The sequence below is a fragment of the Equus quagga genome, chromosome 7, assembly GCF_021613505.1.
Source record: "Equus quagga isolate Etosha38 chromosome 7, UCLA_HA_Equagga_1.0, whole genome shotgun sequence".
NCBI classification, from domain to species: domain Eukaryota; kingdom Metazoa; phylum Chordata; class Mammalia; order Perissodactyla; family Equidae; genus Equus; species Equus quagga.
The window spans coordinates 1130458-1148537 of NC_060273.1; the positions used below are offsets into that span (position 1 = coordinate 1130458).

Here is an 18080-nt window from a genome sequence, read left to right on the forward strand (position 1 = left end):
ACGCACGACCCACCCCCCAGGTCATGGCCAACAGCCTCGGGTGGACCAGAGGTCCAGCAGATCCCGAATAACAGGCAGTGTCCACTGGCCTCTTGGAGGATGAGGAGGGGAAGGACTTCCCCTGGTGGCCAGAGCGGAGCTTGTGCCCAGACTAGGCAATAGGGGGGGTTCCGGGCAGGACTGGCCCTGCCTCCCAAGAAAGCTCTCTTCTGCCTACCTTCCATCGGTGAGGTCTCCCTGAACCCCCTGCCAGCGAAAATAGACCACAAAGGCCCTAATCTGGGAGCCCCTGGCAGGGAAGGGTCTGGGCAGGGCCCAGGTGGGGTCTCAGCTTCCAGGCCCACTCCTGGGGCCTGCCCTGGGGCCGGGGCCCCCACAGTTGAGGAGGTCGGTGGATGACCTGCCCCTGGGGCCCACTCCCACCCAGGCCTTCCTGCCGGTGTTCTCCAGCTAACAGCAGGAGCCAGACTCACAGGGGCCACTTCTTACCTAGAACAGGACCCCATTCCTGGGAGAAATTTCCTCTCCCAATCTCGTGCAAACTCCTCACCTCTGAGCCTGGGGCCCTCCTCCAGCCACCCTTGCACGCCAGCCTCCTGGGAGGTGAAGAGGGCCAGCCGTCCCGGTGTCACCAGGGCATGGGCCACACTCACGTCGCCCTCTCCTTGCAGAAGCCCAGCGCCGGCCCTACTATGCCGACTACTCGCCCGCCCGTCGTTCCATCCACTCTCTGTGCACCAGCCACTACCTCGATCTCTTCATCACCTTCATCATTGGGGTCAACGTCATCACCATGTCCGTGGAGCACTACAACCAGCCCAAGGTGGGCTCGTGCCTCAAGACCCCGCTCACCCTGCCTCCAGGACCCGCTGCAGGGAGACGGGCCCCCAGGGGCTGCGGGTCGGGGCCAGCGCTCAGCAGGGTGGCTGGATGAGCAGGTGCTGCCCTGAGAATGGGGGACGTCCCACATATGTGGCCCACACTTGGGTTGATGTGTGTGGCGCTGAGGCTTGAATAAAGAGTACTTCTTTTAAAATCGGGTGGAAGTCCCCAGGCCACCTGCTCTGGCCGGCCCTCGCCTGCCCTCCCTGCCCTACGAGTGGTTCCATCTCGAAACACTGGCCGAGGGAGTGTCCCTGAGTCAGCCTTTGCAGGCTGTGGGTCTCAATCCAGGAGAAAGCCGGGCTGAGGAGGGGAGCTGGCGGGAGACACGCCGGTGTAAGATGGGCAGCTCTCGCGTTGCCCAGTCACAGCTGCATCTCTGTCATTTCATTAAGGGAAGGATGCGTCCCCCTCTCCAACCAGAGGAAGGGAGCCAGCTCAGAGTAACAGGGCCTTTGAACCGGATCCCACTGGCTTTGCTTGAAGCTGAGCTCTGTGTGTCTCTGCCCCGGGCTGTGGGTGGGACCTGGTCAAGGCTGGGCCAGGAGTCTGGGCTCCAAGTTGGCAGGCCCCCCACCTGAGGGTTGTCGTCGAGATGTTGCACGGGTGAAGCCAGGTGAGGTCCCCAGGCCTGGCACAGGCTGCATACAGCAAGTGCTTGCTCAACACCTGGGCCTCAAGAGAGAGCCACCCTGTGCCAGAGGTCAGTGGAGGAGAGAGATGAGCAGGGTGACCAGGCTGGGTGCCCAGTGTGCAGGGCAGGGAGGGGCGGGCCGGGCCCAGCAGGGCCGTCCACAGCCTGCTGCTCCGCCCGCAGTCGCTGGATGAGGCCCTCAAGTATTGCAACTACGTGTTCACCATCGTCTTCGTGCTCGAGGCCGTGCTGAAGCTGGTGGCATTTGGGTTCCGAAGGTTTTTCAAGGACAGGTGCGTTTTTCAAGGACGGTCCACCAGCACCCTGGAGGACCCTTGGGGCTCTTGGGGGCAGGCAAGCGCTGGCTCTCCTCGCCAGGGCCCCGGCCTGAGGTCTGCAGGGTGACTGCTGAGATGAGGGACACGCCCCACGGGTGACAGGAAGGGACTCCTGCTCGTGCCCCCGGGTGGGCTCTGAAGGGCTGGGGGTGCAGAGAAGGAGGCGGTGGCCAATGCTGAGCCGCGTCTGCCCGTCCGGCCGGCCCAGGTGGAACCAGCTGGACCTTGCCATCGTCCTACTGTCCATCATGGGAATCACGCTGGAGGAGATCGAGATGAACGCAGCCCTGCCCATCAACCCCACCATTATTCGTATCATGCGCGTGCTGCGCATCGCCCGCGGTAGGCCGCCCCCCGTCCTCCCCGGGGTCCCAGGCACTGTCAGGAGGTCCCTGCTGTGGTCCCCACGGCCCGGGCCCAGCAGAGGGGTTCTAGTGCTCACTGGCCCCCAGTCTCCTTTCTCATCACACCCTGAAGCGTGTGCTGGTGGACAGTGCTGGTGACAGGGAGGCAGGGGTGCTCCAGGGTCTCCGCCAGCCAGGGGAGGGTCAGACAGTGCGGCCCTCCCCCCCCGCCCCACTAATGCTTGGCTCCTGGCGCTAGTGCTGAAGCTGCTCAAGATGGCCACAGGCATGCGGGCCCTGCTGGACACGGTGGTTCAAGCCCTGCCCCAGGTAGGTCAGCAGCTCCAGGTCCTGGTTCCCTCCCAGCCGCGCTGCCCCAAGGATGGGCATCACAGATGCCCCAAGAGGACGAGGCTACAGGGAGGGCCTGGCTTGCCGTCTCCCATTCTTTCATTTGTTCGCTTGGTCATCCGGTCGTGTGACAGCTGTGGTTACATGCACACACGCACCCGTGTGCAGGGAACAGCCCAGCTGTGCTCGGAGAGATGGTCTGCGTGCCTTCTGGGCCTCAGTCCTTCTGGGGAAGACCAATAGCCGGTGCCCATCTGCCCAGTCCAATTCTGGAGGCAGTGGGATTCAGGCTGAGGGCAGAGGATGTGGCTGGTGGGCTTGTCTGAGTTTGGGGACCACTCCCAGGGCTCAGGTGTTGTCTGCAGGCCTCTGTCGTCCTTGGAGCCGCCTCAGGCCCTGCATCCTCACTTCCTGTACCCAGAGCCCCTACCCTGGCCCTCTCTGGGCTGTTGACCTGGGAGTCATTGTCCATCTGTGTGGTAGCCAGTCCCCGACCAGCTGTGCACCCACCCATCCACCCGTGTGTCCATCTGTCCATCCTCTAGCCCTCGTGGTCAGTGTCTGTCCACCAGCCCAGCATGTTTCTGTCCACCCGGCTGCCTGCCCAGGCACCCTCTTCCCCCTCCGACAGCTGCCTATCCACCCAGCACCTCAGCTTTCCAACGATCTGCATACCCACATGCACACTGGCCCCCCATGCCCTCCCACTTTCCAGGGTCCCCTCGTCCCCTCGGCAGCATTCCTCAGCCCTGTCTCATCAATTCCCAGCGTTCTTGTGCCCACCAGCGTCTCTGGGAGTGATGAGAGGGGAGGTGGGCTGGAGCAGGTGCTGGAGTGGGGAGCAGCCTACGTCAGGGGCACAGGAGACACGTGAAGATGGAGGGTCCCCCCCACAGAAAGCAGCATGAGCACATGCTGGGAGGGTGGGCCTGCGAGATTCGTGAGACTCTGCCTGGAGGTCAGGGCGAGGCCTCCCTCAGTTTACAGAGCTCCAGCCTGGGCCTCAGCACAGGGCCCCCGCAGCTGGAGGCCGGCCCTGCCCGGAGTCTGCCAGAGCCCCAGGGAGGCCTCCTAGGGCCTGGGGAGCGAGGAGGTGGAGGCGTGGGTGTGGGGGGTCCTGGGTGCAGGGTGAGCGTGGGGAGCAAGGAGGGGCAGAGGCTGGCAGAAGGGCCTTGGGCTCCAGGCAGGACGGGTGCCCCTGGGGGCCGTGGGAGCTGCAGGCCCGGAGGGTCAGATTAAGAACTGGGCTCCGAGGCGGCCTCTGGGACTTCAACCCACTGCGCGGCTGGGAATGTGGGGGGCGGGTGGCGAGGTGGGGCGCCAGGTGCCGAAGGCTGGGCAGCGGGGGCTGATCTCTGCTTCTCTCCTGTGTAGGTAGGCAACCTCGGCCTCCTTTTCATGCTCCTGTTTTTTATCTATGCTGCCCTGGGAGTGGAGCTGTTCGGGAGGCTCGGTGAGTACAGCCACTGTGCACCCTCCCCGCGGGCCCAGGGCCCAGGAATGTGCGGGCTCATCCCTGTGCTCAGGGACCACACAGGCTTGCCTTTGTGCTCGTGGCCTGTGCAGCCTCACTTCTGTGCGCATGGCCCGCACAACCTCACCCCTGTGCACACGGCCTGCAGACAGCTCAGTCGCTGGTGGGCTGAGGTGGGGCTGCGTGGCCCCTGTCATGTCCTCTCCCTGGCTCCTTTTCAGCCCTTCCCTGCATGAGGCAGACACACACATGGACAGGCTTACATGTTCACACCCCAGCCAGGAGAACAGAGCCACATGTGAGCATGAGCAAGTGTGCAAACACAGACACACCCACACAAACAGAGGCATTGACGTGAACTGCACATGGTCCCCAGGAGACAAATGCTGCAGGACATCCTTTTAAATTGTCCCCAAGGATTTTCTTAGACCCCACCCCAGGCCTGAGGCTCTGGCCACTCTGGGCAGCTCAGTCCCCGTGGGTCCCTCTCCCCTTCCTGCCGGGGTCTCCTGAACACTGGGTGGCACTGAATGCTCAGTGGCTTCCAGGAGCCACCAGCAGGCCTGTCCCTGAAGTGGCTGAGGTGGCTGTCACAGCCCAGGGTCTGCCCAGAGGGAACTCCTGGGACCTGGCACCTGGTGCCCAAGACCCCAGGCCCGACTCCTCCTGGCCCCTGGCCCAGTGTCCAGCACGCCTCATGCCCCAGGGCAGCCTCACTGCCCTGCAGGGGCCCGAGAGTGTGCTGATCTGAACCGCGGGCCTGGGCACAGGCAGTGCCTTCCGCTGGGCTGAGCCAGCGCCAGACTAGTGCCAGGGGCTTGGCCTGTGCATCCTCGGAGGCAGCGTCCATCCAGAAAGCCCTAGATCTGAGGGCAGGCTCCAGGCCACTCTCCCGAGGCAGCCCCCACGCCGAGGAGGAGCTGCCACACTCTGCTTTGAAGGGATGTGGCTCCCCAGAGGTGTCCCCTGCGGGCGCCCACCTGCCAGGGCCTCTGAGCTACTGCCCTGTGCCCAAGGAGCACAAGGGACAGTGCAGGACCCACGGTCATGCTCGTGTGTGCACAGCCCCCAGTGCGTGTGGCTGACCAGGCTTGATCTACCCTGCAGAGTGCAGCGAGGACAACCCCTGTGAGGGCCTGAGCCGGCATGCCACCTTCTCCAACTTCGGAATGGCCTTCCTCACGCTCTTCCGTGTGTCCACGGGGGACAACTGGAATGGGATCATGAAGGTACTGCTTGGCCTGGGGACAGTGTAGTGGGATCTGCGGGGCAGCCTGCCGGTGGAAATGAGAACCTGCCCGCACCCTGTCGGCCCGCAGGACACGCTGCGGGAGTGCGCCCGCGAGGACAAGCACTGCCTCAGCTACCTGCCAGCCGTCTCGCCTGTCTACTTCGTCACCTTCGTGCTGGTGGCCCAGTTCGTGCTGGTCAACGTGGTGGTCGCCGTGCTCATGAAGCACCTGGAGGAGAGCAACAAGGAGGCCCGCGAGGATGCCGAGCTGGATGCCGAGCTCGAGCTGGAGATGGCGCAGGGGTCCCCCACCCACCCCCAGCCCGTGGCCCAGCCGAGCCCGGGGGCCGGGCCAGATGCCCCCAGCCTCCTGGTCGTGCGTAAGGTGTCCGTGTCCAGGATGCTCTCGCTGCCCAATGACAGCTACATGTTCCGGCCTGTGGCACCCGCCTCGGCCCCTCACCCCCACCGGCTGCAGGAGGTGGAGATGGAAACCTACGCGGGCAGCGCCCCCTCGGGTACGGCCCCGCGCGGTGGCAGCCAGAGGACGAGGGCCAGGCAGGCAGGGCGGGTGGCCCGGGCAGCAGCGGCTCAGTTCAAGTGCCTTCTCGTCCCAGGCCTGGTGGCTTCTGCTCACTCGCCGCCTGCAGAGTCCTGCACTGCCCTGCAGGTCCCTTCGGCTGAGTCCTCCCCAGCCCGGAGTAGCGACCGTCTCCATGCCCTGCCCCCTCGTGGCATAGCCCGCTCCCCCAGCCTCAGCCGGCTGCTCTGCAGACAGGTAGGAAAAGCCCCCCAGTCCTGAAGCCGAGGCCCAGGGGCTCCCTGGGGGATCCCTGTCCCCATCTGAAGGCAGAACAGCAGGGGAGGGGGCGCACCATGTCTCTAGAGCCTGTGACAACAGTGCGCCTGGCCATGGGAACTTAAGTCCCCTCCTTGGGCAGCGGCTTCGGTCTCCCTCGGTGCCCCCACTGACGGTGTCTGCAGGCCTCACCTGTACTCAGCCTCCCCCCGCCCGCCTGCAGCCGCAGCTCCTCTCATTCCCTGTTCTCGGGGTGTCTGGCTAAGCTGGGGTGCACAAGGCGGGGCGGTGGCCTCAGCCCAATTCTCAGCTCCTGGGGTCTCCTGGGGCCCACAGCAGGCTCTGCCCACAGGAGCTCAGGCCCCAGTCCTACTTCTCGCAGCCTTTCCCCAGCGCAACCAACACTTGCGGTGGCCCCTGCACTCAGGCTGGTCCCCAGGGTGGCACGGGTGGGGCTGGGGCCAATGACAGCTGCACCAGGGGCTTCCAGCCCCGTCTCACCCTGGGTCCCTAGTCTTGGGGGGTTGAGACTCCACCCTGGCCTTGGGGTAGGGAGGGCTCCCTGAGCCCCTGGCTGGTAGCCAGTCTCTGCCTGGTCTCACCTGACCCCCATGCCCTTCCAGGAGGCCGTCCCCACCGACTCCCTGGAAGGGCAGGTCGACAGCCCCAGGGACAGCGGCCCTGGCTGGGGAGAGCCTGGTGGGAAGACCCCTGTGAGGCAGGCGTCCCTAGGGGCCTCCCTGCGGACACCACCCCGTTCCCCGCGGCCCCCTGGCATCCGCATCCGCAGGCACACTCTGGGACAGCGCTGCGTCTCCAGCCAGCCACCGGCCCCCAGTGGGGAGGAGGCCGAGGCCCCAGACCCAGCCGACGAAGAGGTCAGCCACATCACCAGCTCGGCCCGCAGCCCGTCCGCCTCGCCCTCTCCCTCGCCCACGCCCACTGCTCGTGGAGTGGCGGGCAGTGAGCCGGACCCGCACAGGCTTTACGGTGTCGACACCCAGGGCTTCCTGGACCAGCCAGGCGGCCGGGCGGACGAGCAGAGGCGGCCCCCAGTGGAGCAGGGCAGTGGGGACGGCCGCCCGGAGGCCGGGGAGGGGAAGACCCGAGCCCTGGAGGCTGAGCTGGCCCTGGGGGCACGCAGGAAGAAGAAGATGAGCCCCCCCTGCATCTCCGTAGACCCCCCTGCAGAGGATGAGGGCACAGCCCGGCCCCCCGCAGCGGAGGGCAGCAGCACCACCCTGCGGCGGAGGACGCCGTCCTGTGAGGCTGCGCCCCACAGGGACTCCCTGGAGCCCACAGAGGGCCCAGGGGTGGACCCTGCTGCCAAGGGGGAGCGGTGGGGCCAGGCCTCCTGCCGCACGGAGCTTCTGACTGTCCCCAGCTTTGTCTTCGACGCCCCTCTGGGCGTCGGGGGCACCGGCGGGGACCTGTTCTTGGATGGTGGTCACGATGTGTCTCCAGAGCCCAGAGGTTCCTCCTCGGGGGCCACAGCACTTCCCGAACCCCACAGAACAGAGCCTCCTATGTCCTCCGGTGACCCCCCAGAGAAGGGGCAGGGGCTACACCTCCAAGTGCCCCAAAGCCCCCCAAAGAAAGAGGGGTCCCCCCCAGGCACCCCCATCCCTGGTGACAGCGTGGACGAGCCCGTGTAGCTCGGGGCATAATGCCACACATGCTTTGGCACCGGGATTGGGCACGCCTGGCAGGTGGCAGCCCCCGGTGGGGCTGTGCACGGAGCCGGCTCGGCCGCGTGGCAGAGGCAGAGGAGCCGGCGGACGACAGCCCGGGGGGAGGGAGGCGAGGGCCCGGGCCAGGTGGAGCTCAGAGGAGGCCCCTTGGCCGAGAGCCTCCGTCCTGTCGGTTCAGGTTTGAGTTTTTCCAAGTTTGGCTGCACTGGCCTGAGGCCGTACCTGTGGCCTGGTCACGGTACCGTGACGAGAGCGTTGCATCTGTGGGATGAGGGCCAGAAAATGACCAAAAGAAGGAAGGCAGAGGAGCCAGCAGAGCCCGTCCTCACGACCACTTAGTTTCATAGGGAACACGCGCTTAGGGCCACTTGTGCCGTCGTCACCGGCGGCCGGGTCCCCGAGGCCACCGCGGCCACGCTTCACCGCCACTCACACTCCGAGTTCTCATCCATGTGTCTCCACCCTCACGCTGTCTCTCCGTCCCCCTCCCACGCCCACCCCCACTGCTCTGTCCACTCAGTGTTCCAGAAAACACCCGCTGACTTGGGTGTCTGGGAAGCGGCTGGTCGCCAAGGTGTGGGAGCCGCGCAATAAGACCCCCCTGCCCGCCTCCGACGGGCGGCCGCAGGGCCGGGCTGAGAGGTCTCAGCTGACTGACGCCCCTCGTTTTGTTTCGTTTCTTTTATAAATTCAGGTTAAACTTTGCAATAATCTGGTTCAGAAAATTTGGCTCTTCAAGTCAAGGGGAGGGGGAGGGGGAAAACAGAATAAATATTAACTTATTTAAGAAACGTGTGGATTACTGCCATCAGAACGGGTCCCTCTGCGTGGGAGGGTGGTGAGCCGGTGCCTTGTGAGGGCACAAGGTGGAGCTGGGTGAGGTCGCCCACCCCTGGCTCCAGCGCTGGCCGCCACCAGCAGGGCCTGGGTGTCCACAAAGCCTCCTGCCTCCTGCGGTCCCACTTAGGCAGATCCACACGTAGCAAGCTCCCCTCCAGCGGGAGCAGCCAAACCACGCGGCACCATTCACACTGAAGAACCAAGTCTGACTCCATGTAGGAGGAAGTTTCTGCCAAGGCTCCCGCAGGGACACGTGCTGTGCGAGCAAGGTGGGGGGACCCCCATGAGGATAGTTTCCTGGCTGGGCGGTCAGCCTAGGGCCGTAGAGGGCACCCCACTCAGCCATCTCCCTACCTCGAAAGCCTGACCCTTGACCCCACCCCACGTCCTGCTGACTCTCAGGGTCCATGGCTCATCCACAGCCCCGCTGCGTGGACGCCCGTACTCCCCGTTACATCAGGCACAGAAGGGGCTCAGCAGGAGAGAACTTGCAGTCCCTCGAGGGTCCTGTGGACGGCAGCTGGCAGCTGAGCCCAATGCAGCGCCGGGTGTGGGCTGGGTTCCAGGCCCTTCCCTCTGTGTAGCCAAGCAGGAGCCCACCGTGGCTGGACAGCAGGCCTGGCCCACCATGGCCACTCCAGTGTGGTCTGCGTGGTGGGAGGCGCCTTGGGGGGCTGTTCCTGGCTGAGGCCAGGCCCTTTTGGCTCTGACCCGGGTGGGCAGTGAGTCCCCAGCCCAGAGTCTGGGCCTGCAGTCAGAACCCAGCTCTGTAACGCTGACTCCATGGGCACGTAAGCGTTGCGGGCGGGCGCGCCCTGCTCCTCCCCTCCCCTCCCCTCCCCTCCCCCCCCCCCCCACCCCTGCACAGCACCTCCCTGCAGGTGTTGAGGGCAGTGCCAGGGCCCCCTCTGGTGGACACACGGGGAACTGCAGGACTCCGAGGAGCAGGCCAGGCCCTGCGAGGGTGGGCATGGGGGGCACAGAGCGTGGACGCCTACCACTGGGGTCTGCAGACCTTGCTGTGTGCCACCCTGGCAGATGATTGCACCCCTCAAGCCTTAGTTTCCCCATGGGGAGAAGACACTGAGCTGAGTGGAGCAGGGCTGCTGCAGGCCTCTTTCTCCAGGCGCAGCGTGTGCCCTGCCAGGAGGAAGGAGGGGGTCATGGGTCAAGGGTTGGAGACCAAGCGGGAGAGAGAGGTGACCTGGGCTCCGTAAGGAGGCAGGGATACGGCCGTAGACCTGGGGCCAGTCAGGGTGGCTGCAGCCCTCAACCCAGCTCTCCACGCCGGCCTGCAGCCAGGAACCAGCTGCAGCAAATCGCCAGCAATGTAGTGGCTTAAAGCAACCCAGGTTTATCGTCTGACAGTTCTGGAGGTTGGGGGTCTGACTCAGGTGTCATGGCACCAAGGTGAGAGCAAGGCAGCGGCCTTTCTGGAGGTTCCAGGGAGAGGCCCTTCCGGTTGTTGGCAGGAGTCAGTCGTTCCTGCGGCTGTAGGACGTGGCCCCACTTGTGTTGCTGGCTATAAATTGAGGGCCAACCCTGCTCCTGGAGACCACCAAGTTTCTCGGCTTGCGGCCCCTTCCCCCAACCTCAAAGGCAGTGACGGTGGGTCAGGTGCATTTCATGTCGCGTCTATGACCTCCTGTGTGGACTGTACCACTTTTGAGAACCCTTTTGATGACCCGGGACCCCCGGTAACCGGGGCTCATGCCCCTCTCGAGCTCCCTAGCCCTAATTGCAGGTTCAGAGGCCTTGCCCTGTGGGGATTTGGTCACGCGTCCTGGGCATCAGGACATGGACATCTTTTATTGGGGGGGGGGGGAGTGGGCGTTATTCTGCTGACCGCTGGAGGTCGTGCAGATCAGGGTCAACGGTCACAGGCTGGATGGGAGGGAGAGCTGACCCAAGCCCTGTGCAGAGAGCATTGGGCCACCAGGACGCAGGAGACGAGGAGGAGGAGGAGGCCGGGAAGGAAGAAGCCGGCGAGGAAAACGAGAGGGGGCCCGGTGAGCTGAGGGCGCACAGGCCCCGAGGCCCCTGAGGCCAGGATGTAGCCATGGATCCAGCTCACATAGGCAGGGACGCGGGTGTAGACCCCAGGTCGGTCAGGGCGGCCACAGCCCTCACCCCAGCTCACCACGCCAGCCTGCAGCCAGATCCCGCCCACCTGGCAGACCAGAGGCCCTCCGGAGTCGTCCTGGGGGTAGAGTGGGGTGAGGACCAGGATGCCAGGGAGGTGGGGAGCCTCCTAGCCAGGCTCCAGGACCCCCCATCCTCCGTCTCCCCTGGGCTCACCTGGCAGGCATCCCCAGGGCCCCGGGCGCACAGCATGTCCGGCCGAATGGGGCTGGCCCCTGCACCAGAGTAGTCCCGGCTGCAGGTCTCTGTGTCCACGATGGAGACTTCTGCCTCCTGCAGGATGTACGGGGACTGCAGAGGCTCTGGGGGCAGGAAGAGAGAGACCAGCTCTGCGACGTGAGGGTCACCCAGATGCAGACCCGCACGTGGCGACCCCAGACACCCTCACACGGTGTGGCTCGCACGCTGAGACCTTGGTGTGAGCGGACATGGGACAGACTTTGGGACGGGGGCTACTGGGGCAGCCTCAGCTGGCTAGCACCGTCCCTCCCAGCGCCTCCCTGGGCCAGCCCCGCCTGCCTCCATCCCCACGGGGGCTGTGGGGGCTCCTCACCTCCCTCCCTCGTGTAGCCCCAGCCCGTCACCCAGCACGGTGTCCCCGGGGGGAAGTCGGCCGAGGCCTCGGGGAGGCAGATGGGCAGGACCCGGCTGGAGAGCGTCACAGGGGTACTCAGCTGCAGCAAGGCGATGTCCCCGCTGGACCCCGGTGCTCCCGGGTGGCCGGAGTACAGGAGGATCTGCCTCACAGTGGAGAAATGGGGGGACAGAGTGATGGTCAGCTGCCCCAGGTGGACTTGGTAGTCAGATGAGTTCAAGGACCTGGGAGGGAAGAGTAGGTAGGTGTGAGGGGGCCGGCTGAGCCCAGACCCCACCCCCCTCCCCACCCCCACCAGGGCCCGATGTCCAAAGCTTTCCTCCTCCGCTTATATGGGGACATCAGGCCAGATCCTGGGAGCAGACAGCAGCCCTGCCCTCCAGGCCCCAAGGACTGAAAAGCATCCTGGGGGGAGGGGACACGAGATCCTGTCCCCAGGTGGGAGGATGTCAGGCCGCGCTGGAGGCCAGTGACGCTCTAAGCCCCACAGACTGCTCCATGTGAAGAAGGAATAGGTGGCGGGGTGGGAGGGAGCTGCCCGCCTCCAGAGGTGTGCAAGGACGCGCGGGAGCCTGGCACTGGCCGGGCTTCAGAAACTCCCGAGGCCGATACCAGAGTCTGGCAGCTGAGGGTGCCCTCTGAACCCTGGGGCTGCACGAGGTGTGTGGTGATGTGGTTCCCCCCTTTTTACTGAGGGGGAAACTGAGGCCCAGAGAGGTCAGGAGTGAGTCAGGCCTCTGCTGTCTGCCCCTGCCCCGGGCAGGCCCGGGCCCCTAGGCTGCCTCCGCTCACCCCAGACACTCACTCGGAGAAGCAGTGGGCGGCTGTGAGCACCCACTGAGGGCTGAGGAGAGCCCCTCCACACACGTGCACTTTCCGTAGCCGGAGGCTGGCCTGCCAGGGCCACGCGCCAGCCTGGGCAGCGTGACCCCCAACAATGCGGCCTTCTGCATTCGGAACCTGGGGCTGGCCGCACCCTAAGATGTAGGAGGCAGGTTCTCGGTGGGAGATGCATAGAAGCCTGCTTCCTCCAGGAAGCCTTCCCTGACCACCCTGTCTACCAGACGCTCCCCAGAGCATTGTGGGTGAGAAGAAAGGACCCCCAGAGCCATGAGTATGAGTGCCCTCGTCTGGGTTTCTAAGCACTGTGCCCCACCAAGCATAACCAGGGTGTCTCGGTCCAGGGGGTCATCCAGAGCGGGGTCCAGACACCCGCAAAGTGAGCCTGGAGCGTCTTGCTGTGCCAGAAAGGAAGGGCCAGGAAGGAGGGGCTCAGGGGATGACGGGGACCCGTTCAAAAGACCCAGGAGGCTGGGGGGACAGGCCCCAAGTGATTAGTGGGGAGGGGGGTCCTTCGAGGTGATGGAAATGTTCTGGAACTAGAAGACGTGGTGGCTGCACAACACTGTGCACTAAATGCCTCTGAATCGTTCACTTTAAAATGGCTCATTTTGTCTTAGGTGAACTTCACCTCATTATATTAAAGAAAAAAAAAAAAAAACACTTAAGACACAAGAGCCAACTGGGAGGCATTCCCACTGGCCAAACCTGGGATGGACTATTTTGAGCTTCGAAATAATGATGAGAATAGATTATAATCCACAGAGGTGAATAACGAGTCCACACTGATGTAAAGAGCTAAGCTGGATAGATGATTGACAGGTATGGATAGATAAATAGAGAATAGGTGGATGATAGGTGACAGACAGATGGACAAAAGAGTGATGGCTGGATGGCTAACCCATGAGGAATGCAGCCCTGGGCACGCCTGCTGGTTCATGTGGAGGGAGTGAAATGACGGAATAAGAAAGACCCATGGCAGGTCGATAGTAATTGATTCAGATGAGAGTCATCGATAGACAGTGAAGTTCAGGGAGAAAGCTTGGTACGTGGCGGGCGTTTTCATAGCCTCCGTTAACTGTAAAGGGAGGGAGGTTGTCTTTCGGGAGGGACAGACCCTCACCGAGAGGTCCAGGAGGAGACTGGCTGTGCGAAGACGCGTCACCACCCCAGACCCCAGGGAGGGCCCTTCACCTCTGGGGTTTTCCTCCCAGCTGAAGCCCCACAGGAGGCGACCCCTCACGCCAGCCCTTCCCGCCCCCCTGACACACCTGTTGGGGACATCTCTGGGTGCAGGACCCTGCAGGAGACACCTAGGGAAGGAGGCAGAGGAGCAGGTTGACGGATGAGAGACGGAAGGGGCTGGGGGATGGGAGGTGGGGGGCCGGCTCTGACCCCCCTCTCACAGCCCCAGAAGGGGCTTCCAGGCCCACAGGCCAGTGCAATGCCCACCAGGCATCCAGGGACCCCTGGGGTGGATCCTCTTGTCCTGAACGACTGGAGCCAGGGTCCCAGCCGGGGAGATGGGGCCTGGCCAGGCAGCACTGGATCAACTTGCTGTCATCCCTGGCTAGGCTGGGTGGGACCAGGAAAGGGCCATAAATGACAGCTGGGAGGCACTGAGCACAGCCTCAGGCCTCGGCCTCGCCTGGTTCCCACCCCTCCAGGTCCGGCTCAGAGGAGAAACTCACCTGGGGTCCGGGGCCCTGGTGGCTGGTGCCATCACCCCCCACATGCACTGCTCTCCCCACCTGATGACCCGGCTGCCCAGCGAAGGGGCGCTGGTCCCACGAGGGCCCCACAATGGACAGGTCTCTCCCTCTCTTGGCCCAGCGCCCTCCTCATGCTGATTCCACCAAGGCTCACAGCCCCCCTGGCCGGGGGATGGCCGTCTGGCTGAGAAGCTCCAGCTCCAGGATTGATGGGTAATAACGTGACCCCCCGGAGGAGGCCAACGGGGTACAGGTGCCCCTTCCATTCCCCCACCCACACACCCAGGCTGGGTCACCCACCGAGCATGGCCAGGAGCAGCAGAAGGCCACCAGAGCCCAGGACCATGGTGTCTGCACACTGCAGGTGTCAGGAGGGTCCACCCGGAGCCTTGGACATGCTGGGTGTGGGGTGGTGGGAGGGGAACAGCCCGTGTACCTGCTGTCAGGGCAGAGAGGGAGCATGGAGGAGGAGCTGAGGGCCAGGCTCCTCGGGCAGGCCCCACCTCTTCCTTCTGCACACCCGAGAGTGAGGGTCCCCTCTGTTGGCCCCACGTGGAAGCTGTCGCCCAGCAGCGAGTGGCCGGCTCGGGGGCGCACAGTCAGAACACAGCAGGGTTAGCTCGGACCCCAGGCATCCTGCCTGCAAACTGAAGCCTTTTCTCCTCACCCAGGCAAGGGTGGGGGTCAGTGCTGCCCCCTCCAGGAAGCCCTCCCTGGTTCCTGTGGGGCACACTGTCCCCTCTCCTCTGTCCTCCAGGAGCCTGGTCCTGGGGGTTCGTCGGGAAGGTCCCAGCTCGAAGCCCAGATGGAGCCAGGAGGAGACAGCTCAGGCCCCCGCGACTGGAGTCCCTGTGCCAACCCACCCTCCCCAGTGTCCCTGTCCCCACCCCCGTCCCTGGGTCCTGTGGTCTCCACCACAGATCAGATGGGCATAGCGGCCCAGCCCAGGACAGGCCTATCCCAACTGTCATCTGTGCAGCCAGGGTCTGATGACCAAGCTGATTAGGGGACCCTGGGACTTTCCTGCCTCCCCCTTCCCTGCCAGCTCCAAATCACAGGCGGTGTTGTGGGTGCCTCTGAGATCCCCTCTTAGATGTGGGGAAACTGAGGCACAGGTGGGGGGAGTTACCTGATGATCCACCAGGATGTGGCTTCTCGGGGCATAGACTTGTCCCCTCCCTGCCAGCACTGGGCCCCAAGCCGCGGCTCAGAAGTGTGTGTCCCACGTTTGATGTGACGACGAATAAAGTGGACAACAGCACCACCCTCTGTGTGCGGGGCCTTTGCTGAGCTTGTGGTGGCCACACACCAGGGAGGGGGATCTTCCCCGGTCAGCCCAGAACATGGGGAGCAGGGTCGGAGTCCAGGCTGCCCCTCCCAGGGCCCAGGAGGCCTGCTGTCACCCACTGTAGGGGGCAGGCGCAGGTCTGGAGGAACCCAGGTCCTCTTCCCCCTGAACCCCCAGTGCCATCCATGGGTCCCCACAGGAGGGACCTCAGGGCACTCACGTGTCCTGGTTCTATTCTCCTGCAGCACTGGGGACCCCTCCACCCCTGCACCCATCACGCAGCTCTCTGCAGAGCCCGCGATGCCCCCAGGATTCCAGGCCTGCTGTCAAGAAAGAAACTCCAGACACCGTCCATGTTGCCCCTCGACGACTCTATGACACGGTGCCCTTTCTCTCCCCGTTTGTCAGGAGAGCAAGCTCAGGCAGAGGGGGCATCCCGCCCTGGAGGGCCTCCCCCGTGCCCTGGGATGGCGCTCCTGGCCTGGAGGTCTCCCACAGCCCAGCAGAAATGGTCATGTGGGTCTGCGTGGCGACCCCCTCGGGAGGACCCCTGGACATTCCCATGTCTTGGATGGGACCCTCCTCCAGGCCGCCCACCCCAGCACCAGCCGCTTCCGTGGCTGAGGCTGCCTGTGGACCCCACCAGGAAGGGTGGACCTGACCCTGCCTGGCGCAGCCATGCTCACTACTGTCTGTAACAGTGGCCACACTGAGATGGGTCTGGTCTGAGGGACATGAGGACACCCCGGGTGTAAGCATTCCCCAGCCTGCTCCCCTCCCCCACCCCAGGCAGCTCAGGTCTGCGGCTCTGGGTTCCAGCTCCCAATCCTCGTCTTCCCACCCCCACCCTGTCCACACTGAGCCTTTCTCGTGAAATACCCCTCCCTCCACACTCCATCCAGCCCAAGGCCAAGTGATACAGGCTTAAGAAAGTTCTGGAAGTCATCACCCCAGCAATGGAGAGTGATGGTCCCTGAGTAGGATGGGGGAGGAGGAGTGAGCTCCTGGGGAGCTGGCCACGCCCCGCGTTGGTCAGCAGTTTGTTCCTCTGGCGGTTCTGCTCCTCCTCTGTCAATTAGGCTCTTAGAGTTCTGGGTTTCTTTTCATCATTTTGGGATTCTTAACTAAATGGATGCATTAACGCTTTGTTTTCCACAGTTGCTGAAAATTCTTTTGTTTGCTTTTTAAAGTTGGAGGTGTTTGTGTTTATAGATTGAGGATTTGATTATGCACACATGCACACACACGGAGGATCTAGTCCAGGTGGCACCGGAGGGCGGGGGGGGGGGGGGGGGGGGGGGGGGAGATGGGAATTGATCAGTAAATCGGTGGATTAAGGATGGGAACCAGGCTTCACACCAAAAGGGCAGGACAACGTGCTGGAATAACCCTGCGCTGTGGAATTGAGGGGGTTCATGGTTTCAGTATGGCTATGGAACTGTAGGCATGATGTGTGAGCATGTGTGTGCGTGTGTGCATGCACACATGCCTTCCCTACCTCTGTCCGGGTGGAACCCCCAGTGCCATCAGCAACACCAACCACCTGCATCTGGGTCCGTCAATACTACTCACCGCCGAGAGGAGCTGGGCCCTGGAGAAGTGACTGGAGCAGGGCAGGTCCAGAGCGGCCAGGAATAATCTTGTGAGAAGAAATATTCAGAGAGAGACGGAAACGTCCACAAAGAGACATGAACAGTAGTGTTCACAGCAGCTTAATTCACAACACCCGACACAGGAGACAGCCAGAAGCCTGCCCTCAGGCCAGTGGATAAATGCCCTCGGGCACCCCCGCGATGGGCCACCAGCTGGCAACACAAAGGAATAGAGACGCAGAAGGAGACAGACAGTCGAGCTGATCGCCGTGGGTGACAGCCTCACTGGAGGGGTGGGAACAAAGGGGCCACCCTACGTCACTATGGGAATGGGCACAACTGTGAGACTGTGGGCAAACCTGGCACAGCTCTGTGCTCTGGTTGATGGAGTTCATCCCGCAGGGGACAGGGGTCGGTTCCCACACTGCCGCACAGGACGTGAGAAGTGCAGGATTCAGGCAGTGGGTGGAGAGGGGTGAGAGGTCGCAGATAAGGGGAGGAGGCCGGAATGATCTGCATGGTGATGGATCAGAGCCGGAGACTTGAGTCTGAAGTCGTGTTCAGCTTCATGTCAACAAAGACGGATCCGCATAAAGCTGTGGACAGATCCGTGCACGTACAGCAGGGAGCTCGCACACAGTCCTCGCTCTGTCGGCCGAGGGCCTCGAGGCGGTGACACCCCAAGAGCGACAGGCACACCCGGTGCCCAGACCTGCGCTCCTAGAGGCATCCTCCAGGGATGGGAGCCCGGCTCCTTGGAGAGCGGCTGACGCCAGGACCAGGGCAGGACGTGCACAGGAGGAGCCCAGAGCCTGAGAAACTGTCCTGGCCCAGAGGAGCCCAGGGAGACGAGACATTTAAATGTCGTGTGCGGCCTGGATGGATCCTGGGACAGAGAGAGGACGTTAGGGGAAACCGAGGGAATGTGGATAACCTGTGGACTTGTTACTGTAACGCTTCACGCTGGCTCATTATTACAACCAACGACTCACCCAGTGTGAGATGCTAATGATGATGAGCCGGGGGCGGGGCTGTGGCGTGTCTACGCTGCCTTTGCAACTTTTCTGTAGATCTAACCCTGTTCTAAAATCAAAAGTGTAAATACAGACGGGCAGCTCGAGGCCCGGACAAGCCAGAAGGAGACAGCTCAGGCCCCAGTGACTGGAGTCCCCGAGCCAACCCACCCTCCCCAGTGTCCCTGGCCACATCCTCATCCCCCGGTCCCGTGGTCTCCACCACAGATCAGACAGGCACAGCTGCTCTAACTGTCCTCTGCCCGGGGCCTGATGACCCAGCTGATTAGGGGGCCCGAGAGGGGCCGGAACTG

The 18080-nt window shown here is 63.5% G+C and overlaps 2 protein-coding genes across 9 annotated transcripts in view; one reads left to right on the plus strand and one right to left on the minus strand.

Moving 5' to 3' along the window:
• Positions 1-8506, plus strand: part of CACNA1H (calcium voltage-gated channel subunit alpha1 H) — a 69165-nt gene extending 60659 nt beyond the window's left edge. For all 8 annotated transcript variants that reach the window (XM_046668044.1, XM_046668043.1, XM_046668046.1 and 5 more), the window contains 9 exons: positions 672-823; positions 1700-1809; positions 2063-2196; positions 2458-2528; positions 3924-4002; positions 5131-5252; positions 5343-5772; positions 5872-6032; positions 6677-8506. In XM_046668044.1, coding sequence (XP_046524000.1) covers positions 672-823; positions 1700-1809; positions 2063-2196; positions 2458-2528; positions 3924-4002; positions 5131-5252; positions 5343-5772; positions 5872-6032; positions 6677-7708 — 2291 coding nt within the window. In that variant the 3' untranslated portion in view covers positions 7709-8506. The remainder of the gene's footprint in view (positions 1-671; positions 824-1699; positions 1810-2062; positions 2197-2457; positions 2529-3923; positions 4003-5130; positions 5253-5342; positions 5773-5871; positions 6033-6676) is intronic.
• A 1129-nt stretch (positions 8507-9635) lies between these two features.
• TPSG1 (tryptase gamma 1) lies at positions 9636-14219 on the minus strand. Its single transcript, XM_046666334.1, has 8 exons — positions 14174-14219; positions 13433-13474; positions 12127-12298; positions 11280-11545; positions 10883-11028; positions 10491-10784; positions 10245-10344; positions 9636-9724 (listed from the first exon to the last, which is right to left on the minus strand). The coding sequence occupies exons 1-8, from the start codon at positions 14217-14219 to the stop codon at positions 9636-9638; spliced, it is 1155 nt and encodes a 384-aa protein (XP_046522290.1).
• Between the last annotated feature and the right edge of the window lie 3861 nt (positions 14220-18080).